This window comes from Acomys russatus, chromosome 13 (genome assembly GCF_903995435.1).
Source record: "Acomys russatus chromosome 13, mAcoRus1.1, whole genome shotgun sequence".
In the NCBI taxonomy this organism is placed as follows: Eukaryota; Metazoa; Chordata; class Mammalia; order Rodentia; family Muridae; genus Acomys; species Acomys russatus.
The window spans coordinates 50,975,567-50,997,639 of NC_067149.1; the positions used below are offsets into that span (position 1 = coordinate 50,975,567).

At 49.8% G+C, this 22,073-nt stretch overlaps 1 protein-coding gene across 1 annotated transcript; it reads left to right on the top strand.

Moving 5' to 3' along the window:
• Positions 1 to 11,361: 11,361 nt before the first annotated feature.
• Pianp (PILR alpha associated neural protein) lies at positions 11,362 to 17,373 on the top strand. The gene is made up of 7 exons (XM_051155357.1): positions 11,362 to 11,502; positions 13,215 to 13,300; positions 13,523 to 13,582; positions 13,812 to 14,317; positions 15,384 to 15,465; positions 16,266 to 16,487; positions 16,822 to 17,373. The coding sequence occupies exons 3-7, from the start codon at positions 13,578 to 13,580 to the stop codon at positions 16,841 to 16,843; spliced, it is 837 nt and encodes a 278-aa protein (XP_051011314.1). The 5' UTR covers positions 11,362 to 11,502; positions 13,215 to 13,300; positions 13,523 to 13,577; the 3' UTR covers positions 16,844 to 17,373.
• Positions 17,374 to 22,073: the final 4,700 nt, after the last annotated feature.

A 22,073-nucleotide genomic window follows, 5' to 3' on the forward strand; every position in this document is an offset into this window, starting at 1 on the left:
TTTGTTTAATTTTTTTCATTGTTTTTTGTTGTTGTTTTGGTTTTTTAAAAAAAGGTTTATTGATTTGTCTGGCGGTGGTGGCTCACACCTTTAACCCAGCACTTGGGAGACAGAGGCAGGTGGATCTCTGTGAGTTTGAGGCCAGCCTGGGCTACAGAGTGAGTTCCAGGACATCCAGAGCTGTTACACATAGAAACCCTGTCTCAAAAATTTAAAAAAAAAAAAAAAAAAAAAGATTTTTAAAACTTATTATGTATACAGTGCTCTGCCTATACCTGCAGGCCAAAAGAGGGCATCAGACTACATTATAGTTGTGAGTCATATGGTTGCTGGGAATTGAACTCATGACCTCTGCTCTTAACCTCTGAGCCATCTCTCCAGCCATCCTTTTGGTTTTGGTTTTGGTTTTTTTTTGAGTCAGGGTTTCTCTGTGTAACAGTCCTGGCTGTCCTAGACTCACTTTCTAGAGCAGCCTGGCCTCGAATTTACAATGATCCACCTGCCTCCAGTGCTAGGATTAAAGGCGTGCACCAGCATGCCTGGCTTCAGCAGATAGATTTTTAATAAGCCTTATTTCACCTAGGGCTGGGCAGATATTAACCCCCTAAACTACCTTGTTATCTTCCAGTCCCACAGCCCATGCTGTTTGCTCTAATCATTCCCATCTGGGCTACTTCTGACGCAAAATGATATAAATCCTTGCACATACTTTCCATCTGGGCCGCTCCTCTCCAGCCTCCTTGCTAACCCATGGCGGTCTCCTCTTCCTTCTCCTCCTCTCTTGTACCTGTCTCTCCCCCTCCCATAATCCTTCTCTCCTCCAAGCCTGAGAACCTTCATTCGGCCTACATCACTTTTGCCCTGCCCAGGTGTGTAGGCAGCTTTATTTAGCCAATCAGGGCTATTTTTGGAGGCAATGTTCACAAATGACATTTCAGCTACGTGGTAGTATGCTCATAAAAGATAGCAAGCAGGCCTTGGGGTGTTGTTTTTGTTTTAATCCCAGGTGTGGAATATGGGAGCTGCTTCAGTTTGTCTACAGCTGAGAACTGCTCTATGGGAGATTTAGTGATCAGCTGGGAACTGCCTCGTGTCTAGGGCGCGATCTTCGCGGGTTGGAATAAATGCCAGACCCAGAAAGAGAGAGAGAGAGAGACAGACAGACAGAGACATAGAGAAAGAAAAGAGAGAGAGGAGAGAGAAAGAAGGAGGGCAGGGGCACTGGGAGCTCTGAGAAAGAAGGCAGCTGCTGGTGCTTCCCCCACTACTGCTCCTGTTCGCCGTTGATGCAGTGTGATAGGCGATATCAGAGATATCTTGGAATTAGCCTGGCCCCGATGACCCTAAACAGCAGGAAGTAGCTAAGAAATACTACGCCCCTTCTCCCCACAAACCTTTCTTTCCTACCTGGTGTTGAAAGGGATTGGGGAGGAACAGGGAAAAAGAGATTTAAGGAACCCAAAATAAGAAGTTTTTAAGAGCTGGGCATGGTGGCACACACCTTTAATCCCAGCACTCGGGAGGCAGAGGCAGGCGGATCGCTGTGAGTTCGAGGCCAGCCTGGTCTACAAAGTGAGTCCAGAATGGCCAAGGCTACACAGAGAAACCCTGTCTCAAAAAACAAAAAAAAAAAAAAAAAAAAAAAGTTTTAAAAAGTATGCCAACATCGGGGAGCATGCTGCAGCATAGGCTGGTTTTGAACTCACAGAGATCTGTCTGTCTCTGCCTCCTGAGTGTGAGGATCTGTGGAACCCTGAGTGAATGTGTAATAAGAAGAGATGAAGCTCCAAGGGATGGCAAAGCCTTCTCTGGCCTGAATGTTAGTGTTGACAGTCTATGTAAAATCCACCAAGTCCAGCTTCTCCTTCGAGGATGTTTGCCCAGACTGCTCTTACAGAGACCTCCCATGCCAGCTAGCTACCTCCTCCCCTTGTGCCCTATGTAATAAATGCACTGAGGTTGTTGGATAGTTGGTGCCAGTCCATTAGAGTGTACACACCCCACCTGACCCCTCATTTTCTGTTCTTGTGTTTGTGTATATTCTTTTTCCATTCCCTGGACACCTCAGTCAAGGTTCCAGCTGCACCAGCCGTGCACCACCCAAGTGCTGGGATTAAAGTTGTGCACCACCACATCTGGCATTTTATTATTTCATTGGTATTTTTGTGGAGTAAAGATTGAACCAGTCATGGACATTCTAAGGCAACCTCTGAGTTATACCCTCAGCTCTGAAAAAACAAAAAGCCTTAAAAAAAGGTTCATTTACTTATTCATATTTTTTGGTTTTCTTTCTTTTTTCTTTTTTTAAAGATAGGAAAGTCAGTCGGGCATGGTGGCACAGGCCTTTAATCCCAGCACTCGGGAGGCAGAGGCAGGCAGATCTATGTCAGTTTGAGGCCAGCCTGGTCTACAAAGTGAGTCCAGGACAGCCAAAGCTACACAGAGAAACCCTGTCTCGAAAAACAAACAAACAAACAAACAATACTAAAGATAGGAAAGTCAGTCAGATTTATTTATTTATTATGTATACAGTGTTTCTGCCTGTATGTACACCTGTAGGCCAGGAGAGGGCATCAGATCACACTACAGATGGTTGTGAACCACTATGTGGTTGCTAGGAATTGAATTTAGGACCTTTGGAAGAGCAGGTGGTGCTCTTAGCCACTGAGCCATCTCTCCAGCCTCGTTTTTTGGTTTTTGAGACAGGGTTTCTCTGTGTACCCTTGGCTGTCCTGTACTCACTTTGTAGGCCAGGCTGGCCTTGAACTCACCTGCCTGCTTCTGCCTCCCAAGTGCTGAGATTAAAGGCGTGCTCCACCATGCCTTGCTCGGTTCATTTATTTTTATGTTTATGTATATGAGTGTTTGCCTTCACGCATGAATGTACACCACAATACCTGCAGAGGCCACAAGAGGGGGTCGGATTCCTTGGTCCTGAAGTTACAAATGGTTCTGAGCTATCATGTGAGCACTAGGAACCAAACCTAGATCCTCTGCGAGAACATCAGGCACTCTTTCCTGTTGCAGGATATTCGATTCCGTTGTGAACCTAGAGATTGTGAACTGTGAAGCTCTTTGACTTTCAGTTTTTTGGCTTTTCCTTTTGGGCTGTGAGCAGAATGAATGAGCTTTTTGGGCTTTTTCCTCTGAGATGTGAGCTGAGTGGGGAGGTCAGCTGGGTGCTTTCTCTGCCTCTGAGCTAACGGATTTGCACTCCAATACCTGGCTCCTGAGTTTTAATTGGTGACGTGGAACGGTAGGGATTAACTTTCTTTCTAACAACACTTTACCACTGAGCTGTCTCTCCAGCCCCTAAGGAAAAATTTTATAGTGTTATTTGCTTTTATATACACTAAGATACATACAATGAGCCATACTGCGGTCAGGGGTAGGAGCTGGGGGATGAGAGGTGGAATGAAAATGAAAACCTCTGTGTTTCCTTTGGACATATGTTACCAATTCAAAATAGTGAATTTCAAGAGGGAAGAACCTTTATAAGAAAGACTTTAAGACACTGGAAGAAGACATTGAAAACATCTTCCATAGTCCTGGATGGGCAGATTGGCTATACTACCAAAAGCAGTCTACAGATTCAATGCAATCCTCATCAAAATTCCAGTGACATTCTTCACAGAACTTGAAAAATAATACTACAATTCTCATGGAAATTCAAAAGACTGTGGATAGGCAAAGAACACAGTTGGGTATTACATTACCTGACTTTAACCTATGCTATGGAGCCATAGTGACAAACAGAGCACGGTAGTGGAACAAAACCAAACACATGTAACAGGGAACATAATACAAACCAGAGGTAGCCGGGCCTTTAATCCCAGCACTTGGGAGGCAGAAGCAGGAGGATCTGAGTCTGAGGCCAGGCTGGTCTACAAAGCGAGTCCAAGACAGCCAGGACTGCACGAGAAACCCTGTCTCAAAAAAACAAAAACAAAAACAAACAAACAAACAAACAAAAACCACAAACAAACAAACAACACCCACACACACACACAAATCAACCAACCAACCAAAAATCAGAGATAAACCCATACAGTGATGAAAACCTGAGACAGGATTTCTTTGTGTAGCCTTGGCTATCCTGGAACTTACTCTGTAGACCAGGCTGGCCTCAGAGATCCACCGCTTCTGCCTTTTGATTAGTGGAATTAAAGGCATGCACCAAAGCCACTTTTTTTTTCCCCCTCCACAAAAGTGTTGAAAATATACACTAGAAAAAAGATACCATTTCCACAAATGATGTTGTCAAGCCTTGACAAGTGTGAAGAGTGAAATCTCTTACTCTGAAAAAAAAAAAAATCAGCTCAAGATGGATCAGTGACCTTAATCTGAAACTGGAAACACTGACACCACTAAAGGAAAGCACAGAGAAAACAGGTTAGGACATAGACACAGGGAAGAGACTGGCAAATAGGATCCCATTAGCACAAGAAATAGTCCTGGGAACTGAGAAATGGGCTTGTGTAACATTTAAAAGCTTCTGCACAGAAAAACAATCAGCTGGCTGTGGTGGTGCACACCTGTAATCTCATACTGGGAAGACAGAGGCAGGAGGATGTCTGTGAGTTTGAAGCCAGCCTGGTATACAGAAGTGAGTTTCAGGACAGTCAAGGCTACACAGAGAAACCCTGTCTTGGGGAAAAAAAAAAAAACAACAAAATAATACACCCCCCCCAAAATTAAACAAAATGGAAAAAAAAATCCCTATCAACAAAGGGGGCAGCCTATGGAATCAGAGAAAATCTTTGTCAGTTATACTTCAGACAGGGGGTTACTTAGAATATATAAGTAACTGTAAATATTAAACACACACATGCCCATCAGTAAGTGGGTCAATGAACTGAATAAACAGCTATCAGGAGAGGGACAGAGGGGAGGCTTGAGAGATAGCTTAGCAGCCCCCACGATTGCCACTCTGTCTCTGTGAGCCCCGTGAGCCTGCTTAGTTGACCCTGAGTCACATCCTTGATGCCTCTGAATCCTACAATTCTTCCTCCCCCTCTTCCTCTGGGATCTCTGAGCTCCAAGGGCAGGGGATCCAATGATGATCTATAATTTGGGGTCTCTTTCTGCCTAATGATCAGCTGTGGGTCTCAGCATCTGCTCCTATCAGCTGCCGGAGGAAGCCTTTCCGATGACTACTGGGCTAAGGGCACCCATCTGTGAGTGTGCCAGACTATCATTAGCAATCATTTCGTTGATTTTAAGAAACAGTTTTTAAAACTTTTTCTTTATTTCATGTGCACTGGTGTTTTGCCTGCATGTATATCTGTGTGAAAGTGACAGATCAGTTGTGAACTGACATGTGGGTGCTGGGAATTGAACCTGGGACCTCTGGAAGAGCAGCCAGTACTCTCAACTGCTAAGCCATCTTTCCAGCCTCAGAAATATTATTTTAAATAAAAAAAGTATCACTGACCAAAAAATATTTTTAAAGTATTCAAATGTCTAAGAGATGACTCAGTGGGAAGTGCTTGTTTTAAACTCATGAGGACCTCAGTTCAAATCCCCAGCACCAACATAAAAAGGTAGGCATGATTGTGTGTGCTGGGGAGCTGGAGTTGGGGTGAAGCAGAGCTTGCTGGCCAGCCAGCCTAGACGAAATGGCGAGCTTCAGGGTCAGTGAGAGACCCTGTCTCAAGGCAATGAGGTGGAGATGAATAAAGGAAGACTTCAAATGACCTGCTTTGGCCTCCATGTGTGTGAGCATCGGTACCTGCAGACACGTGTATGTGTATGGTACACACATATAGACACAAACATACAAACACACACACACATACATACACATACAGATATACACATACGCGCACACACATACAGGCACACACATATGGGCACACACATACAGACACATATGGGCACACGCATACAGACACATATGGGCACACATGGGCACACACATACAGACACACACATATGGGCACACATACAGACACACACATTCAGACATACACATACAGACACACAGATATGGACACACACATACAGGCATACACATATGGACACACACATACAGGGACACACATATGGACATACATACAGACACATATAGACACACACATACAACGATGAGATGGCTCACGGGGTAGAGGTGCTTACTCCCAAGCCTGAATGAAGCACTGAGCTCAGTCCACAGATGCTATGAGACTTCATCTCACCCCTGTCAAAATGGCTTTTACCTAGAAAGCAAGGCAGCAAATGTTGACAATAATGTGGGGAAAGAGAAAGCCTTATCCACTGTTGGTAGGAACATAAACTGGAGTGGCCACTGTGTGAATCAATGTGGCGGCTTCTCAAAGCAATGAAACTAGAACTACCGCGTGGTCCAGCTATACCGTCTTGGGCACAAACCCAAAGGGTCCTGCATCCTGCTACAGAGACACAGGGTCCTGCATCCCGCTACAGAGACACAGGGTCCTGCATCCCGCTACAGAGACACAGGGTCCTGCATCCCGCTACAGAGACACAGGGTCCTGCATCCCGCTACAGAGACACTTGCTCATGCATGCTTACTGCTGCTCTTCTCACAACGTTGAGAAAGTGGACTCGGCCCAGATGTCTGTCAGATGAATGGGCCATGAGAATGCCATACATATAAACAATGGCATTTTATTCTGGCACAAAGGAAAATGAAAGTATGGAGTTTGCAGGGTAATCATGGGAACTGGAAAACATATATTAATTGTGATAAACTCTGGCTCAGAAGGATAGACACAGCATGTTCTCTTTCAGATGGGGATTCTAGCTGCTAATTGTTAAATAAATGCATGTAGTGGGAGTAAATGTGGGTAAATGCTAGGAAACCAGAAAAGGCCCATAAAACATTTTTAAAAAAGGGAGGGAGGCTTTAAGTGAGGGGGAGGAGAGAATAATAGGACAGATGACATATGAAAGTAGAAGGGTGCAGAGGGGCCAAGCAGGGGCAGGAAGACAAAAGGAGAATAAATCACCATGAGGCACATGTGAATATACCACAAAGAAACCGAGACAGGGTCTCTCTGTGTAGCCTTGGTTGGTCTGGGCTCTCTTTGTAGACCAGGCTGGCCTCGAACTCACAGAGATCCACCTGCCATTGCCTCCCGAGTGCTGGGATTAAAGGTGTGCGCCACCACGCCTGGTCCGGAAACCTGCCACTTCGTAAAATGATTTTCACAAAGAATGCGAATCCAGAGTGGGGAGTGGTGGCTCTTGCCTGCAATCCCAGAGCATGCGAGGCAGAAGCAAGAAGATGGTTGCAAATTTGAGACCAGTTTGGTCTTTATAGGAAGTTCCAGGCTAGGCAGGGCTCTAGAGCGAGAGACTCTATCTCACAAACAACAGGTAATGAATTACAAATGTAAACCCAGTAGATGTGAGTTTGTAGGAGAGAAAGAGAAAAGGGGGCGGGGGGAGGGGGGAGAAGTGGAGGAGCCAGTGAGTAGAGGCCATCTTCTGAGAAAGCCCTCCCATGATGGGAAGCAGGGAAAGGCAGCCAAGGAGGATTTGTCTTAAAAAAGTTCAACGTGCTTGCACACTGCCAGCAACAACCAAGAAGAGAAGAAGAGAGGAAGGCTTCAGGACAGGGAGGGCCAGTTGCTGCAATGACAACTCTGGGTGGTGACAGGGTCCATCAAAAGAGCAGCGGTGAGACTGATTACCGGCTTCTGCTTCCCAGGCGCAGTGGCGCACGCCTTTGATCCCAGCACTCAGGAGGCAGAGGCAGGCGGATCTCTGTGAGTTCGAGGTCAGCCTGGTCAACAAAGTTGAGTCCAGGACAGCCAGGGCTACACGGAGAAACCCTGTCTTGAAAAGAGAGAAAGAAAAACAAAAACAAAAACAAAAAACAAAAATAAGAGAAAGGAGGGGGGGGGCGAAGACTGGGCATTTGAGGGAACGTGGAACCAGCTAGGTGTTTCAATGGGTAAGAGTACCTGCCACCAAGCCTTATGACCTGAATTTGATCCCTGGGACCCACGTGATGGAAAGAGAGATATCACTCCTGTAAACTGTCCCCTGATCTCCACACATGCACAGGGATAGGGAAGTGGGGCACAAGGACACATACATAATTGTTTTTAAAGGAAATCATGGAAATTTGCCTGGCTGTGGTGATGCATTCCCATAACACCAGCACTCAGGATGCTGGGGTAGGAGAATTGCAAGTTCAATGCCAGCCTGGGCTACAAACAAAAGAGACAGAAATTCACTCAGACAAATCCTGGGAACACTGTCTGAGTGCAGCAATAGCAACAGAGGTACCAGAGCCTTGCACATGCTAAGCACGTGCTCCACCAGTGACTCACACCCCGAGCCTAGCACGTGATGGCTCACTTTCTCCCATACTAAATTGTAAGCACAAAGATTGTAGTGACTTTGTTCTTGCTCTTCGCTGTATGCCGTGGTCCAGGGCCCCACCCAGCTTGTAGTTAATATTCAAAAGATATTTGCTGATGTATAGGTATGGCGCTACATTTCTGAAATCCCCAGCACTTAAGGGAATGGAGACAGAAGGTCGAGAGTTCAAGGTTACCCTCAGCTACATAGTGAATTCAAGGCTAGGACAGACCATATGATACTCTATCTAACATAAACAAACATTTGTTGAAAGGAATTAAAAAAAAAAACACTAAAAAGAATTCATCTCAATGCAAAGCTTCATGTACACAAGGCATTATTTTACTGAATAAAAAAAAAAAATCCATTTGATAAATGTGGTCCCTACCGGGTTATAATGAGTCCACTAGAGCCTATCCTGGGCTCCCAGGAAGCCTAGGAGGTGACAGTTGTGCAAGCTCCCTTACCTGGCCCTATAGCCGGCTCTTTATCTGTTGTGCACTGTCTTTCTCTTGCCACTGGAAGACCCTGGGAGGGTATCGCACTGACTCACTGCTGTTTTGACTTGGAATGAAAGGCTGTCAGGGACAGGCAAGGAGAGTAACTGCTGCAGATGCTGGTCTCAGCAGCGGGCTTTCCTCCTAGAGGCGGGAACACCAGAGTAATGACAGTGCTGAGGACAGAGGGAGGGGGAGGGATGGCCAGGAGGGGTGCTCGTGAGGGCAGAGACTCAACACCCCCTGCCCCCCCGCAGAACGCAGGGGTGAGAGCGTGCAGGCGGACGGAAAGGAAGAGCAATGGAAGGCAGTTAGAGTGGGCAGGGGTCGCTCCCAGACCATGTTCACCAAGCAGCGAGGGTGGAGTGACAGAGCACTGCAGGCAGGGTGTAGATGAAGCCGGCCAGGGAGATGTTTGCTGTCCGTGTTCGTGGGAAGACAATAAATGGCAAACAAATAGAAAACCATGCCGGAAAGCAATGGCTCGGAAAAGATGATGAAACATGGATGAAGTGGAGACCCCTTTGGGTTTTGGGCTGAGAGCAGAATGTGAAGAGTCGGCGAGGCAAAATTAGAGACAGTAAAGAAAGCATTGGCGGGAAGGACAGGACGTCCCACTTGGCAGAAGCACTGTGTGTGACGGGAGCACAGGCTGCGGGCCTTTAATGTTGTGTGCGTGCGCACATGTTCACACGTGGTGGGCAGTCGGCCGCCGGACAGCTTTGTAGGGGTTGATTCTCTTCTTCCCCCCTGTAGGGCCTGAGTATCACACTCAGGCTGCCAGGCTTGCTTACCTGCTGAGCCATCTCACCAGGCCATGAATGATTTAAAAAGTGAAGATCAGGAAATGATTTAAATTCTTAAAACATTAGCTGCAGCTGTAGAGTATTTTGTAAGAGATGAGACCAGAAACGAAGGAGCATCGGAGAAGCTACAGTAATTCTAGATGAGATGACAGCTTGGACCAGGACTCTAACAATAAAGACGAAGTGGGTAGATGCCGGACAGTCACTCAAAGTGGAGGCTGGAGCACGTGCTGGTGATGCAGACACAGGGAAGGGCCCAGAAGTCAAAACTTTTTTTTTTTTTCAGCTTGAATAACAAGGAGTTGTCATGTCCCGGGATGAAGGGCTGTGGACAGAAAGGGATTGGGGGCGGGGATAGCTCAACATGTCTATTTGAGTCACATTAGGTTTGCATGGGTATTAGACATCGGAGTAGATATGTCAAGTGGGCGGTTGGACAAATGAGTCTGGCACTATGGAAATAAATTTAGGACTCACTGACATTTACAGAGTATTTAAGCCCTGGGACTGGATGAGATCACTGGACAAAGAATGTGGAGAGAAAAGAAGGCCAAGGACTAAGCCCTAGGAGGCTCCAACACTTAGAGGTCAGAGCTGAGGAAAACTAACAAAGAACAGGCAGGGAGGTTGGAGGGAAACCAGGAGAGTGTGGAAGTTTGTGAGGCAGGTTGGTGGGGTGGGGGTAGGGTTAATACAGGGAAAAGGATTAGATATGAGTGGATAAGGTCAGAGGAATTTTTTTTTTTTTTTTTTTTTTTTTTTAGATTTATTTAGTGTGTGTATGTGTCACACTGCTGGTTCAGATGACAACTTGAAGGAGACAGTTCTTCCCTTCCACCATGTAGGTCCTGGGGATTAAATTCAGGTAGTCAGGTTGGTGGCAAGCAGCACCTTTGTCCCCTGAGCCATCTCCATGGGCCCAGGTCAGGGGAGTTTTTTAAAGAGATTAGGAAGACTGAATCTAAGTGAGATTGGTGTGGCCATTTGTGAAGGAATAGCAGGTGCAAAGCCCCAAGGCAGGGTCCTTTTGCCTCCTTCTAGGAGCACACTGTGGCTGAGACAGAGATAACCTTAGGAAGGAAAACACCTAGATACTTAGAGGCAGGAACCTCACAGGGCCTCCGTGAACCACAGTAAATGGTTTGGATATTTCGGTTCTTGGAAAAGCTAAGTACAGCCATTGGCTCTTCAATCATGTAAGGACTGTTTGTGTTGCTTCAGAGAGAATGGAATATATAGCAGGGCCACGGTGAAACAGGGGGTTAATCTGTTGGGCCACTCTAATCTGTGTATGCAGTCTTCTCTCGCACCCCTCCCTGGTCCTCTCACCCATGGTCTTGAACTCTCGTCCCTTGCTACTCTGGCCAGAGTTAGGGACTCAGATGTATGGGTGACTTAGAATCTCAGAACTGCTTGGAGGTCAGAAATCAAGGGGTCTGTGTGGAGCTGGGCTTGGGTGGAGGAGGGAATGTGCCATCACAACCCGAAGGACTGGAGGGCGTGGGACCCATCTTTGGTCCCCTCCCCAACCTTGCACCTGGGACAAAAGCTGGGATCACATTGTGGTAAACGGAGGGTTAAATCGCGCGTGGTTTATAGACGTGAGAAGGAGAGGCGGAGACCAAGTGGTCCTAGTCCTCCACCGAACCCAGCCGAGCCCAGCCGAGCCCAGCCGAAGAGAGCATCTCCCGCCGCCGCTGCTGCTGCCGCCGCCCCGCGCCCCGGGCGCCCGCCCCCCTCCGGCTCCAGCGCCTCGCTGCCAGCCAAACCTCCCGACCATGCCCGGCGCCCCACCCGCTTCTGCGACCCCCCAGCTCCGCGCAGCTAGGAGCGTCTGCAGTCCTCGCGCCGCCACGCCAGACATGCAGGTGAGCGGGGGGGGGGGGTCGGGGGGGGACGGGACCCAAAGCCCCTATCCGGAGGGAGCAGGCTCTGCCCTCCCCTGAGCCAGCTCCGCACCCTTCGCTTCTCGCCCCTCCTGGCGCGGTCCCTCGCCCGACTCCAGCCGCCTAGAGCGCCTTTCCACCGTGCCCTCCATCCCTCCGCTGTCCTGACTACATCCTACCCTCTTGGTGCAGCAGTCTACGTCTCCGTGGCTGCCTCCATCCCGCCTTTAGCTCATCCTGCAGCTTCGGGCATCCTCCTGCCTCCGGTCCCCTTTTCGCCTTGAGTGCTCCCCTGGCTGATCTTTTCCTCCTTTCCCCTGTTTGCGCCGCTTTCCAGCCCTGTCCAGGGAGCGCAGGCCTGTGGGGTTAGCGGGATTGGGGGAGCTCTTCTAGGGATGGGGCCCGGCTCCCCCACCCCACCCCCAGTTGTCTTCTGCGCACAACAGGTCGGTGAGGAGCTCGAAGGGGGTGGGGTGGCGCGCCAGCTTGGGGACTGCGGACTTCCTGGAGGGGGTGACAGAAGGGTACCGGGTGTGTGTAAAGGGGCTGTAGTTGACGTTGGGGAGGGGGCGGGTCCGGTGTAGCAGACGAGGGGTCAGGTGGGTCCTGGAGTAGCAGGCCACTGGTGTCTCTGAGCCGTTATCCGCTCCACTGGTTCGGCTACCATTTCTTTCCTCCCATCTTTAACCTCCTCCCACCAAGCCCCCAGGCCTAGCTCTTTCCTTTCGCTTCTCTTTCACCTGGCCTCCAGCTCAGTCCCCGTGTCTCTTTAAATTTCAAGAAACAATTCCTAACTCCTCCATCTTTGCTGTGCCGTTTTGTTTTTTGTTTTCCCTGTCCCTGTCTCCGTCTCTGTCCCCCTTTTTCCTGTCCCTTTTCTGGTTTTGCCTTCGACATCAGGTTCTTTTCTATCACAATGACTTTCTCTTCGTCTCTGATCTCCAGCCTTCCTTTCCCCTTCCACTGCCTTTGCTTCTGTGCTGGCCAGACCCTTCCATCCTTCCTCCCGCCCCCCAGTCTCTCACTTTCCCCTCCCTGCCCTATTCTCCCCTCAGCGGCCTCTGAGCTTCTTCTGAGGCCCCTCGTCCCTCTTCATGCCTCCCTTCCCAGCTGCTGTTACCTTTCTTCTCACTCTAGACCAACCTTCACCTCTCACACCTACTGCCCACTACCCCTTCCCTTCCCCGGTTTGTTCCCTGGGAGTATTCAACATGCCAATATAGACCAAGAATCCAGGAGACACAGGCTGTCACATGCGCCTTTTTTCTGGAGCTCCTAGCCCCTTGGGATTCACCACCCTCAGCTTGGAGACTGTGCACTTCCTTTCAGAACCAACCATCTAGACTCTCCTAAGACTTTACCCAGAAGAGCCACAGTTGAGGGGGCGGCTTCCTTTGAGCTCCGCCTTCTTTCAGAATGCACCTATGCGTTTGAATGCTTAAACATCAAGAGCAAAACCCATGTTCCTTAGCTTTTCTCCCACTTACTGTTTCCTCCCATTTTGTCTGAAAAGGCAGCAAGCTTCTAGGCTTCACTGCAAGGGAAGTGCCTGGCACCACAACTGGTGAGGGGCTTCTAGCATCCCCGCCCCCTAACACTCACTAAGATTGACTTCCCTTCCCTCCCCCACTCTCAAACTCCCTCCCTAGCGGTAGGTGCTCAGGGAATCACAAGGTTCTTGGCTCTAAATTAAGATCCAAGAAGCCTGGAGCTGTGGGCAGAGGAAGCGAGAAGGAAGGAAGCCGGAGAGGCAGGAGTAGACAGACACCGGGGCCAGGAGGTAACAGGGACCCATCTGGGATGTTGTAGGTGGGGCTGGGGGGACTAGTTTAGGGAGTTTTCCCCTAAAAGGATGCTAAGAAGCAGGGGATGCTGGGAAGCAGCAGCCTGGCTGGTAACTATGCCGCTTGGGGTGGGGCAGGAAGGGGCAGAATTGGTGGACCGGTGAGCTGGAGGAGTCTACAGGGCACATTGGGATGTGACACCCTCATTTTTCCTCCAGTAAAGGCCAAAAATCTGGGTCAAGGCTGAGGAAGACCTCAGAAACGGAGTGCAGAATGTGGTGAGTTTGGCCCAGCAGGGGGAGCTTAGAGACCACTTTCTCTGGGGGATTTGGGCTCTTTCCTGCCTAGGCCAACTCAGGGCCTCTTCAGGACTGGCCCCCTAATACACACCTGCTTAGCAGAGAAACCTGGAGGGAGGTACCCAAGATTTATGGAGTGAACCTACCCTTCTCGTACATGGGCGCATAGTGGACCAAGACTCACCTGCTTTTTTCTTCCTTCCTATAGGCCTGCTCTACTGCTGTCCCAACTCCTCCCTCTCTGGCCACTGCTGTTGCTACCCCTCCCACCGCCTGCTCAGGGCTCCTCCCCTCGAGCCCCACCAGCCCCAGCCCGTCCCCCCTGCGTCCGGGGTGGCCCCTCAGCCCCTCGCCACGTGTGCGTTTGGGAGCGGGCGCCTCCACCAAGCCGATCCCCACGGGTCCCAAGATCACGTCGGCAAGTTCTGCCAGGCACTGCACCGCCTGCCACCCCATCAGGCTTTGAGGAGGGGCCTCCCTCATCTCAGTATCCTTGGGCTATCGTGTGGGGTCCCACAGTATCTCGGGAGGACGGAGGGGACCCGAACTCTGTCAATCCTGGATTTCTGCCCCTGGACTATGGTTTTGCAGCCCCACATGGGCTGGCTACTCCCCATCCCAACTCGGACTCCATGCGCGATGATGGAGATGGGCTCATCCTTGGGGAAACACCTGCTACCTTGAGGCCCTTCCTGTTTGGAGGGCGTGGAGAAGGTGAGTGAGCAAGGCTGGTGGGGATGCGAGGGATAGGGAGGGTGGTTGAAGACGATGAAATTGAGGCCTTAGCTGGGAGTGTCTTCAGCAAACATGCCAGCTCTTAGGCTGGCAAGGATGCAGAGGTGGAACTGCCATCTGCACGCTGGAAGAGTTCAGGTCCACCGCTGAAGACAGATGTTTAAACACTTGGGGATGAGTCAACATAATAAACACCCTAAAAGAAGCACGCACAGCAACATGTTTTTAGGAAAACAGAGAAGTGAGAGACTGTTTCACCCTGGGGATCAAACAACTGACATGGGAGATAGATCTTAAAAACAGAATGAAGCCAGGCAGTGGTGGTACATGCCTTTAATCCCAGCACTCGGGAGGCAGAGGCAGGTGGATCTCTGTAAGTTCGAGGCCAGGCTGGTCTACAAAGTGAGTCCAGGACAGTCAAGGCTACACAGAGAGACCCTGTCTCAGAAACCAAAACCAAACCAAACCAACAAAAAACCAAAACAACCCCCCAAAACCAAAATGAGGTATTTGAGGCAGAGGGATGCTATGGAGGAGAGTCACTACCAGGAATGCGTTAGCACATACTGTGCTGGACGTAGCTTAGGGTTGGTCAGGGAAGACCATCTGATGCCTCTTTCTTTTTTTTTTTTTTTTTTGGTTTTTCGAGACAGGGTCTCTCTGTGTAGCCTTGGCCATCCTGGACTCACTTTGTAGACCAGGGCTGGCCTCGAACTCACAGCGATCCGCCTGCCTCTGCCTCCCGAGTGCTGGGATTAAAGGCGTGCGCCACCACGCCCGGCTCTGATGCCTCTTTCTAAACAGGAGGATAGCTCTCTCTGACCTTGGAGCCCCAGCCCCGTCCTCATGACATGTATGTGTAAGGTTTGGTACATGTGTGGGAAAGTAGAAGAGCCGACAGCTCGGGAGAAAGTTGATGATTACAGAAGAAGAGGGAGAGCCCAGAGCTGTAGACAGGCGAGGTGGATTCCCGCGGCAGTACTCAGCCGCACCCCACTTTGGCCCTGCCTCCGGCTTCCCAACCCTTGTCTTCCCCCTTCATCAGGTGTGGACCCTCAGCTTTACGTTACAATTACCATATCCATCATCATTGTTCTTGTGGCGACCGGCATCATCTTCAAGTTCTGGTAAGCTGGGGGAGACGGCTGGACCCAGGGATGAAAGGAAGAGCTCGAGGAAAGCTAATTGGAGTGGAGGAGGGCTGAAAGAAATCAGAGCAGGTTCCTCCAGAAAAATACAAGGGTGGTGAGAGGCAAGGGGGATTGTTTTATTTATACTGGAGGCTTTGGCGGGCAGCTGTCCAAGACAGGGAGAGCTAAACCAGGCTACAGAACCCTTTCTTGGAGCTTTCTTTGTACACATTTAATAGAGGGTCACACAGTCCTTCACACTTTACTGAGAGAACCATTAGACTCAGGTGCCCAGCTCATTAGCTGACTTTGAACTTGAACTCAATCTGCCAGGTCCCTGCAGAGGAGGAAAATGGCTCCCCTGGATATCAGGGTGGCAAGGGGCACTTTTTTTTTTTTTTTGGTTTTTCGAGACAGGGTTTCTCTGAGTAGCCTTGGCCATCCTGGACTCACTTTGTAGACCAGGCTGGCCTCGAACTCACAGCGATCCGCCTGCCTCTGCCTCCTGAGTGCTGGGATGAAAGGCGTGCGCCACCACGCCTGGCTAACAAGGGGCACTTTTAAGGGGCTTTGTATCGGTGGGGAGGAGGCATTCAGCTTGTGGCTCTCCAAAGATGGTTGAGAGGGAAACAGAAGGAATAGCCTGATGGGTGCATGGTCTCAGAAGCCAGTTTCTTTGCTGTGGAGAAGTTGGATGTGTCAGGAAGGGAGAAGCTGGGTTGACCAGGGATGCTGGCCTAAGAGAGAGGGTACTCAAGTGTGTGAGAGAGAGGACCTCTTTCCTTCTGATGCACTAGCTGGGACCGTAGCCAGAAGCGACGCAGGCCCTCAGGGCAGCAAGGTGCCCTGAGGCAGGAGGAGAGCCAGCAACCACTGACAGACCTGTCCCCTGCTGGAGTCACTGTGCTGGGGGCCTTTGGGGACTCGCCTACCCCAACCCCTGACCATGAGGAACCCCGAGGGGGACCCCGGCCTGGGATGCCCCAGCCTAAGGGGGCTCCAGCCTTCCAGTTGAACCGGTGAGGGCAGGGACCAATGGGTGGGAGGGTGGGAGGGAAGGCAACTTAGGTCTCCAGACCTTCAGTGGGTCTTCCCTGGGTGGGTGGTCTTCCCCACTGTACTCCATGACTCAGCTTCCTGACCTGGTTTCCCGGCCTCCCAAGGGGGCTGGTCAGATCTTCTTCAGGGGGAAGGGGGCTCTCTGCTCCGCCCCAGGCTCTATGTCCCATTCTCCCGCTACCCTTTAATCCCACCTCTGCCCTCTTAACCCTGAGTACCCTTTGTCTTGGGCTTCTCCTTCAACTAAAGCCTAGTCCTTCATTCCTGACTGTGCATTTTCCCTCTTCCTCTCAGGATTCCCCTGGTGAATCTGTGATGCCCCCACCCCCATGTTGGGGTGCTGCCAAGCAGGAGGCCAAGTGGCCGGTATAGCCACCATCCACTGAGGGTGGGGCAACCGTGGGGAATTGGGGCCATGGTGGGGAGGCTCCTAGCTCCTGCCCTTGCACACCACCTGCCACACTCACTAATCCCATGGGCAAGCCCAACTGTTTGCCCTCCAGTGTTTGGGGGTCTCCCATTCCCACCCTTGCACATTCACATGAAAGCCTTGCACACTCACCTCCACCCTCACAGGCCATAGCACAGCCATGCTCTCCATGCTGCTTGTGTCCCCATCCATGTCTGCTCAGCTGGCTCCTAGCGCTCTCCCTCTTGTTGCACATGTCTTGCCCCCTTGACATTCTCTGTGCCCATCTGAGACTCGGGGTGTGCATTCCTGCCCCCCTCCTCCCCCTATATGGCATAGTGTGACCGCTCTGCCTCATCAACACCCATTGGTCTAGTTTCTGTTGCCCTTGCATGCTGCCCTAGAGGTGGGTGGGAGGTGAGCTAAGGGCTCCTTGTGTCATCTGTCACATGTTTCACTGTCCTTCCATCCAGTTCCAAGGCTGCTGGCATTACTGAGGCCCAACTGTTAAATTCTGCCATCTGAAGTATGGTATGGGTTTGGGGGAGTCAGCCGCTGCACTACACGAGAAGGGGCTCCCATTCTCCCTTCCCTCCCAAGTCCCTTGTCTTGTCTGTCCTGGCTGTCTGTGTGTGTGTGTGTGTGTGTGTGTGTGTGTGTGTCTAAGGAATTCAGAGCCCCCTGAACAGGTCCTCCACTCCCCACCCTCCCCTAAGACCTCCCTAAAATGTACCTAGGTTGCCAGGGACTGAAGCCAGCTGGTTCAAGGCCATTGCGAGCTCTGCCTCCACATTCACCCTTCTCTTCCTTTGTCCTTTCATGTCCTCTTTCCCCCTCTCCTGCCTCTCACCCTTTTCCTCTCCTCAGGTTCCTCCCTCTTTCTTGTTGGTCTTTCCACTGCCCTCTTCCTCCTCCCTGGCTCCTATGCTGTGATATATATTTTTGTATTATCTCTTTCTTCTTGTGGTGATAATCTTGTGGGATGTAAGTTTCAAAATTTTCAAATAAAGCCTTTGCAAGATAATTGAGTTGAGCTCCCTGTTTTGGCTTATAACCCACCCCCCCTACACACACACACACACACACACACACACACACACACACACACGAGGAGGATGGGCAGGATGGAGAATGGGAAAGAAAGGGGAGATGGGAACTTCTTCTGACTAGACTGTCCCCTGGCATCCCCTACCTGAAGCTGGAGACTGATGGATGCCTTAACTTAGGACAGGACGAAAGAAGGGGCAGAGGGTCGGCCTGCAGGAGGCAGAGCCCTGCTGGAGAGGAACTAGAATCTCCAAGTATGGCTTGCTTGTTCCGTACTAGTGAGGCTCAGGAGAGACCAAGAGAAAAGACAGAGAGGGGGGGGGGCATTTTTTAGGATGGGCAATAGGGTCAAGCCAGAAAAAGCAGCTGATTCATTGGAGCCAGGGTCTCTCACCCTGTGGTCCAGTTTGGCTGATAGTAGATCCTCCCACCTTAGCCTCCTCAGTGCATGAGTCACCACACTGAGCAAGACAGCTAAGGCAGAGGATAAAGGGTCAAAAGGAGAGAAAGCAAACAAAAAAGGATGAGTGAGCCACAGCAGAGGGGGTACTCTACTTGGTTTATTTTCATCCTTGCTCCTTAACATGCCCCCACCCACAACTGCCCGCCAAAAGCTGGGCTGCACCAGAAGCCTGTGGTTAGCTCATTAGCTTTTCCCACTTGCTAGGGTGTGGGGGTGGAACCAGGGGTGTGTTTGGGAGGGAACGTCACCTCTAAGGTCCCAATTCTAGGTTTGGCTCTTTAACAGCCCTAGTAAAGCCCACACATCATTTTCTCAGCTGTTGCTAGGCTCTGTTGCTGTGGTAACCACCTAGGTCTTGTATCTGGTATCCCCTAGCCCCCTCTGTGCTTTACCTGCTCTCTGGAAATGGGTAGCCCCAGGGAAGTAGGAGACAATACAGTATCCAAGAGGGCAGTGTGGGCTGCCTAGGATGTATCTGCCTCCATGTTATAAATAGGAATGAGTGTGTGTGTGTGTGTGTGTGTGTGTGTGTGTGTGTGTGTGTGTTGATAGGTATGTTTCAGAGGCTGGGGAACTGTCCTGTATATTGAGGGAAGTGTGGCTGAGCCCCTCAAGCACATGATGGTGAGTGCGGGAAGGAAGGAATATATTTCTAAGGACAAGAGCAGTGCACAGGACAGACTGTTCCGGAGGAAAGCAGCATTGGGCCACAGAGTACCAAACCCCCAGCAGAGGGATGTGGCAGCAAGCCCTCCGCAGAGGGCTGTCAATAGTCAATATAAGGCACCCAGAGATTCCAGGTAGTGGGAGGAAGGGAGAGGGCTAGGAGGAAAGGAAGGTGCAGGGTGAGGTGCCCAAGGCTGTGCTAGGGAAGGGCTATCCGGAAGGCATGGGAAGGGAAGAAGCCTACTCCCCTCTCCAGTGTCCCTGCAGGGCTGCAGTCCTTGCCAGAGGAGGGAATGAGAGCACACTGGGTGCACCCGGGGCAAGGGTGTTTGGAGAGCTCCCTGGGCTCTCACCTTCAACAACTCTCCCTTTAGAGGGACAGTGTGACCCCGTAGCTCATCCATATGCAAGAGGTACACGTGAAGTCCCCTAATGAACAAGGAATTAATTGCTGTCTGATTAGACTGCAGTACTCCTAAATTTAAATACATTAAACACACTAGTGAGACACTGGAAATCTCCCCTGTCCCCTTTTCCCTATGCCCTCTTCCCCTGGAAAGGCAGTCGGACAGGAAGATGGGAGGAAAGTGACAATCTGGACATCTGGACTGCCTAGAGGAACTATGCCAGGCTGGGTCAGTGTCTTGCCAACCGTGACAACTCATGGGCCCCAGGGAACAGACCTTAATTTTTTCTCTTTCCTAAAACTCAAACAGCGACTTGGGGCTTCAGGTAATGGAGTTATAGAGGAGAAACAACAACACAAGGACCAAGCTGCTCTCTTGAGAACTGAGTATCTCGGAGACCACAAGTCACAAGCCTGACTGGAGGAAATCATCTGCCATCAGCAAACCCTCTTTGTTGAGGGAGTACATCAAATGACTCAGGCAAGGTCCTCCTAGGTTCATTTCTGGAATGCTTACCGTTGTGGCAGACCCAAAGCAGGGGATGGGGAAGCCCCAGGAGGAGGGATCTCCTACCAGAACTCAGGGTGTGGAAGTGATTCAAGAAGGAAACTGTGCCAGCTGGAGAGCCCCGGGCTAAGATTAACAGCCCTCCGCCCCACCACGCCCCACATTCACTGCTCTAAAGCTTTGTTCTGGGACTTAGAAGGTGCTTCTTACAGCAAAGGCAGGAGGTGGGCTGCCAGAGGCCCCGGTTCAGGTGGGAACTGATGGATGTATACAGGAGGAGGCAGAGCTGGAGGACGTGGGGGGAATTACTATCTTTCTCCCGTATTTTGTTCCTCCACCTCCTCCCTTCTTTCGCTTTCTTCTCTTTCTTCTCTCTGGAAGGCAGAGTCTCTCTAACCCGGGCTCTTCATCCTTGAATGCTGGGATTACAGGTACATGATAATTGGATTTCCCACTGAAATCAACACAGACTCAGTGCTGGGCTCAGAAATGTACTTGAGAGAGAGAGAGAAAGAGAGACAGACGGACAGACAGACTGACTGACTGACTGACTTTGCATAGTGGCTTATGGCTCTAATTCCAGTGTTTTGGAGACAGAGATAGGAGGAAGAGGAGCTCAAGGCTATCTTAGCTCTGTGCTAAGTCTGAGCTTAGTCTGGGCTCTGTGACACTACCTCAAAATACCAAAAACCAAACCAAACAAAACAAACCAGTGCATGGGTGACAGATGAGTCTGTAAAAATGCTTTCCCCATAAGTATGGAGATCTGACCCCCAGCACTCACATAAAAACACTGGTTATGATGGCTCACATTTGTAATTTCAGCACTGCCCAGCTGAATTGGTGAGCTTTATGTTCAGTTCCAGACCCCTTCTCAAAACAAAACAAACAAACAAAACAAAAACCCACAGGAATTAAGGAAGGCATCTGATGTGTATAGCTTCCTCATACACACAAAAATTAAAACAAAAAAAAGGTGTGGTGGCTCATGCCTGTAGTCCAGCACTGAGAAGGGAGACTGAGGCAGTAGGATTGGGAGTTCAAAGCTATCCTAGCAAGTCTGTGGCCACAAGAGATTCTGTCTCAAAAAGTAGACAAGGCTGGCTGGTCAACCTGATCTACACAGTGAATCCCAGGCTAGCTAACCAACAAATATATCTTTTGCTATTCCGTGCTGTGACTTTGAGGGGAAAGTCACTTAGACAGTCCCACTTTAATTATCTATAGAATAAGATCATAGTTCTTTGTTAGAGTAATTTTGCTTTCTCACTAAGGGGACTCAACTTTGCATTAGCCAAAACAGGCCTGAGCTCAGAGAGATTCTAGCCAGATCATGTTGTACAGCCTTGTGGTTAAATATATTTACTAAATACATAAATACATACATAAGTAAACAACCATTATTTTAAATACTAAACATTCTGTCCAGGTTTGGTACTGAGGTGGATTTCTGGTTACCACATACTTTAAGCACACCAGCCACTCGAAGTAGAAGAAGCTGGCATAGGAGACCCAACAGGCACTTGCAGAACAAAGGAAATTACTTGTATAGTCTTTAGAGAGTGGGGTGTCTTGGGCTGAGAGATGGCTCAGCTCTTAAAGGCTAGGTTCACAACCAAAAATATGAGAGTAGGGGGTCTCAGAGCCTAGCAGATCAGTGAAGGCAGCAGATGGGATATAAAGCGAGCATTTAGGGAGTTAGTCCCATTGTCCCATCCTACCTTGGAGTTGTTACATGCCAGCAGTTTAGCAGCATAGGGAAGGTACAAGATAGGACAGAAGGAAGCTGAGCTCCTCTATGGGACAGCATCTCTGTGACTCTACACATATATTATTTCCGTCTCTACCGTGGACAGTTTCTTCCTTGACAATCTTACTAGGGATTCAGATATACGAACTCATTATAATTAACAGTAAAAGCTATAGACTTAGAGAGGAGGTTCAAAATCCCATCACCTAGGAGGCGGAGGAAAGTGGATCAAGGATTCAAGGCCAGTTTTAATTATACCTATGTAAGAACTTGTCTCAGCTGGGCGTGGTGGCGCAT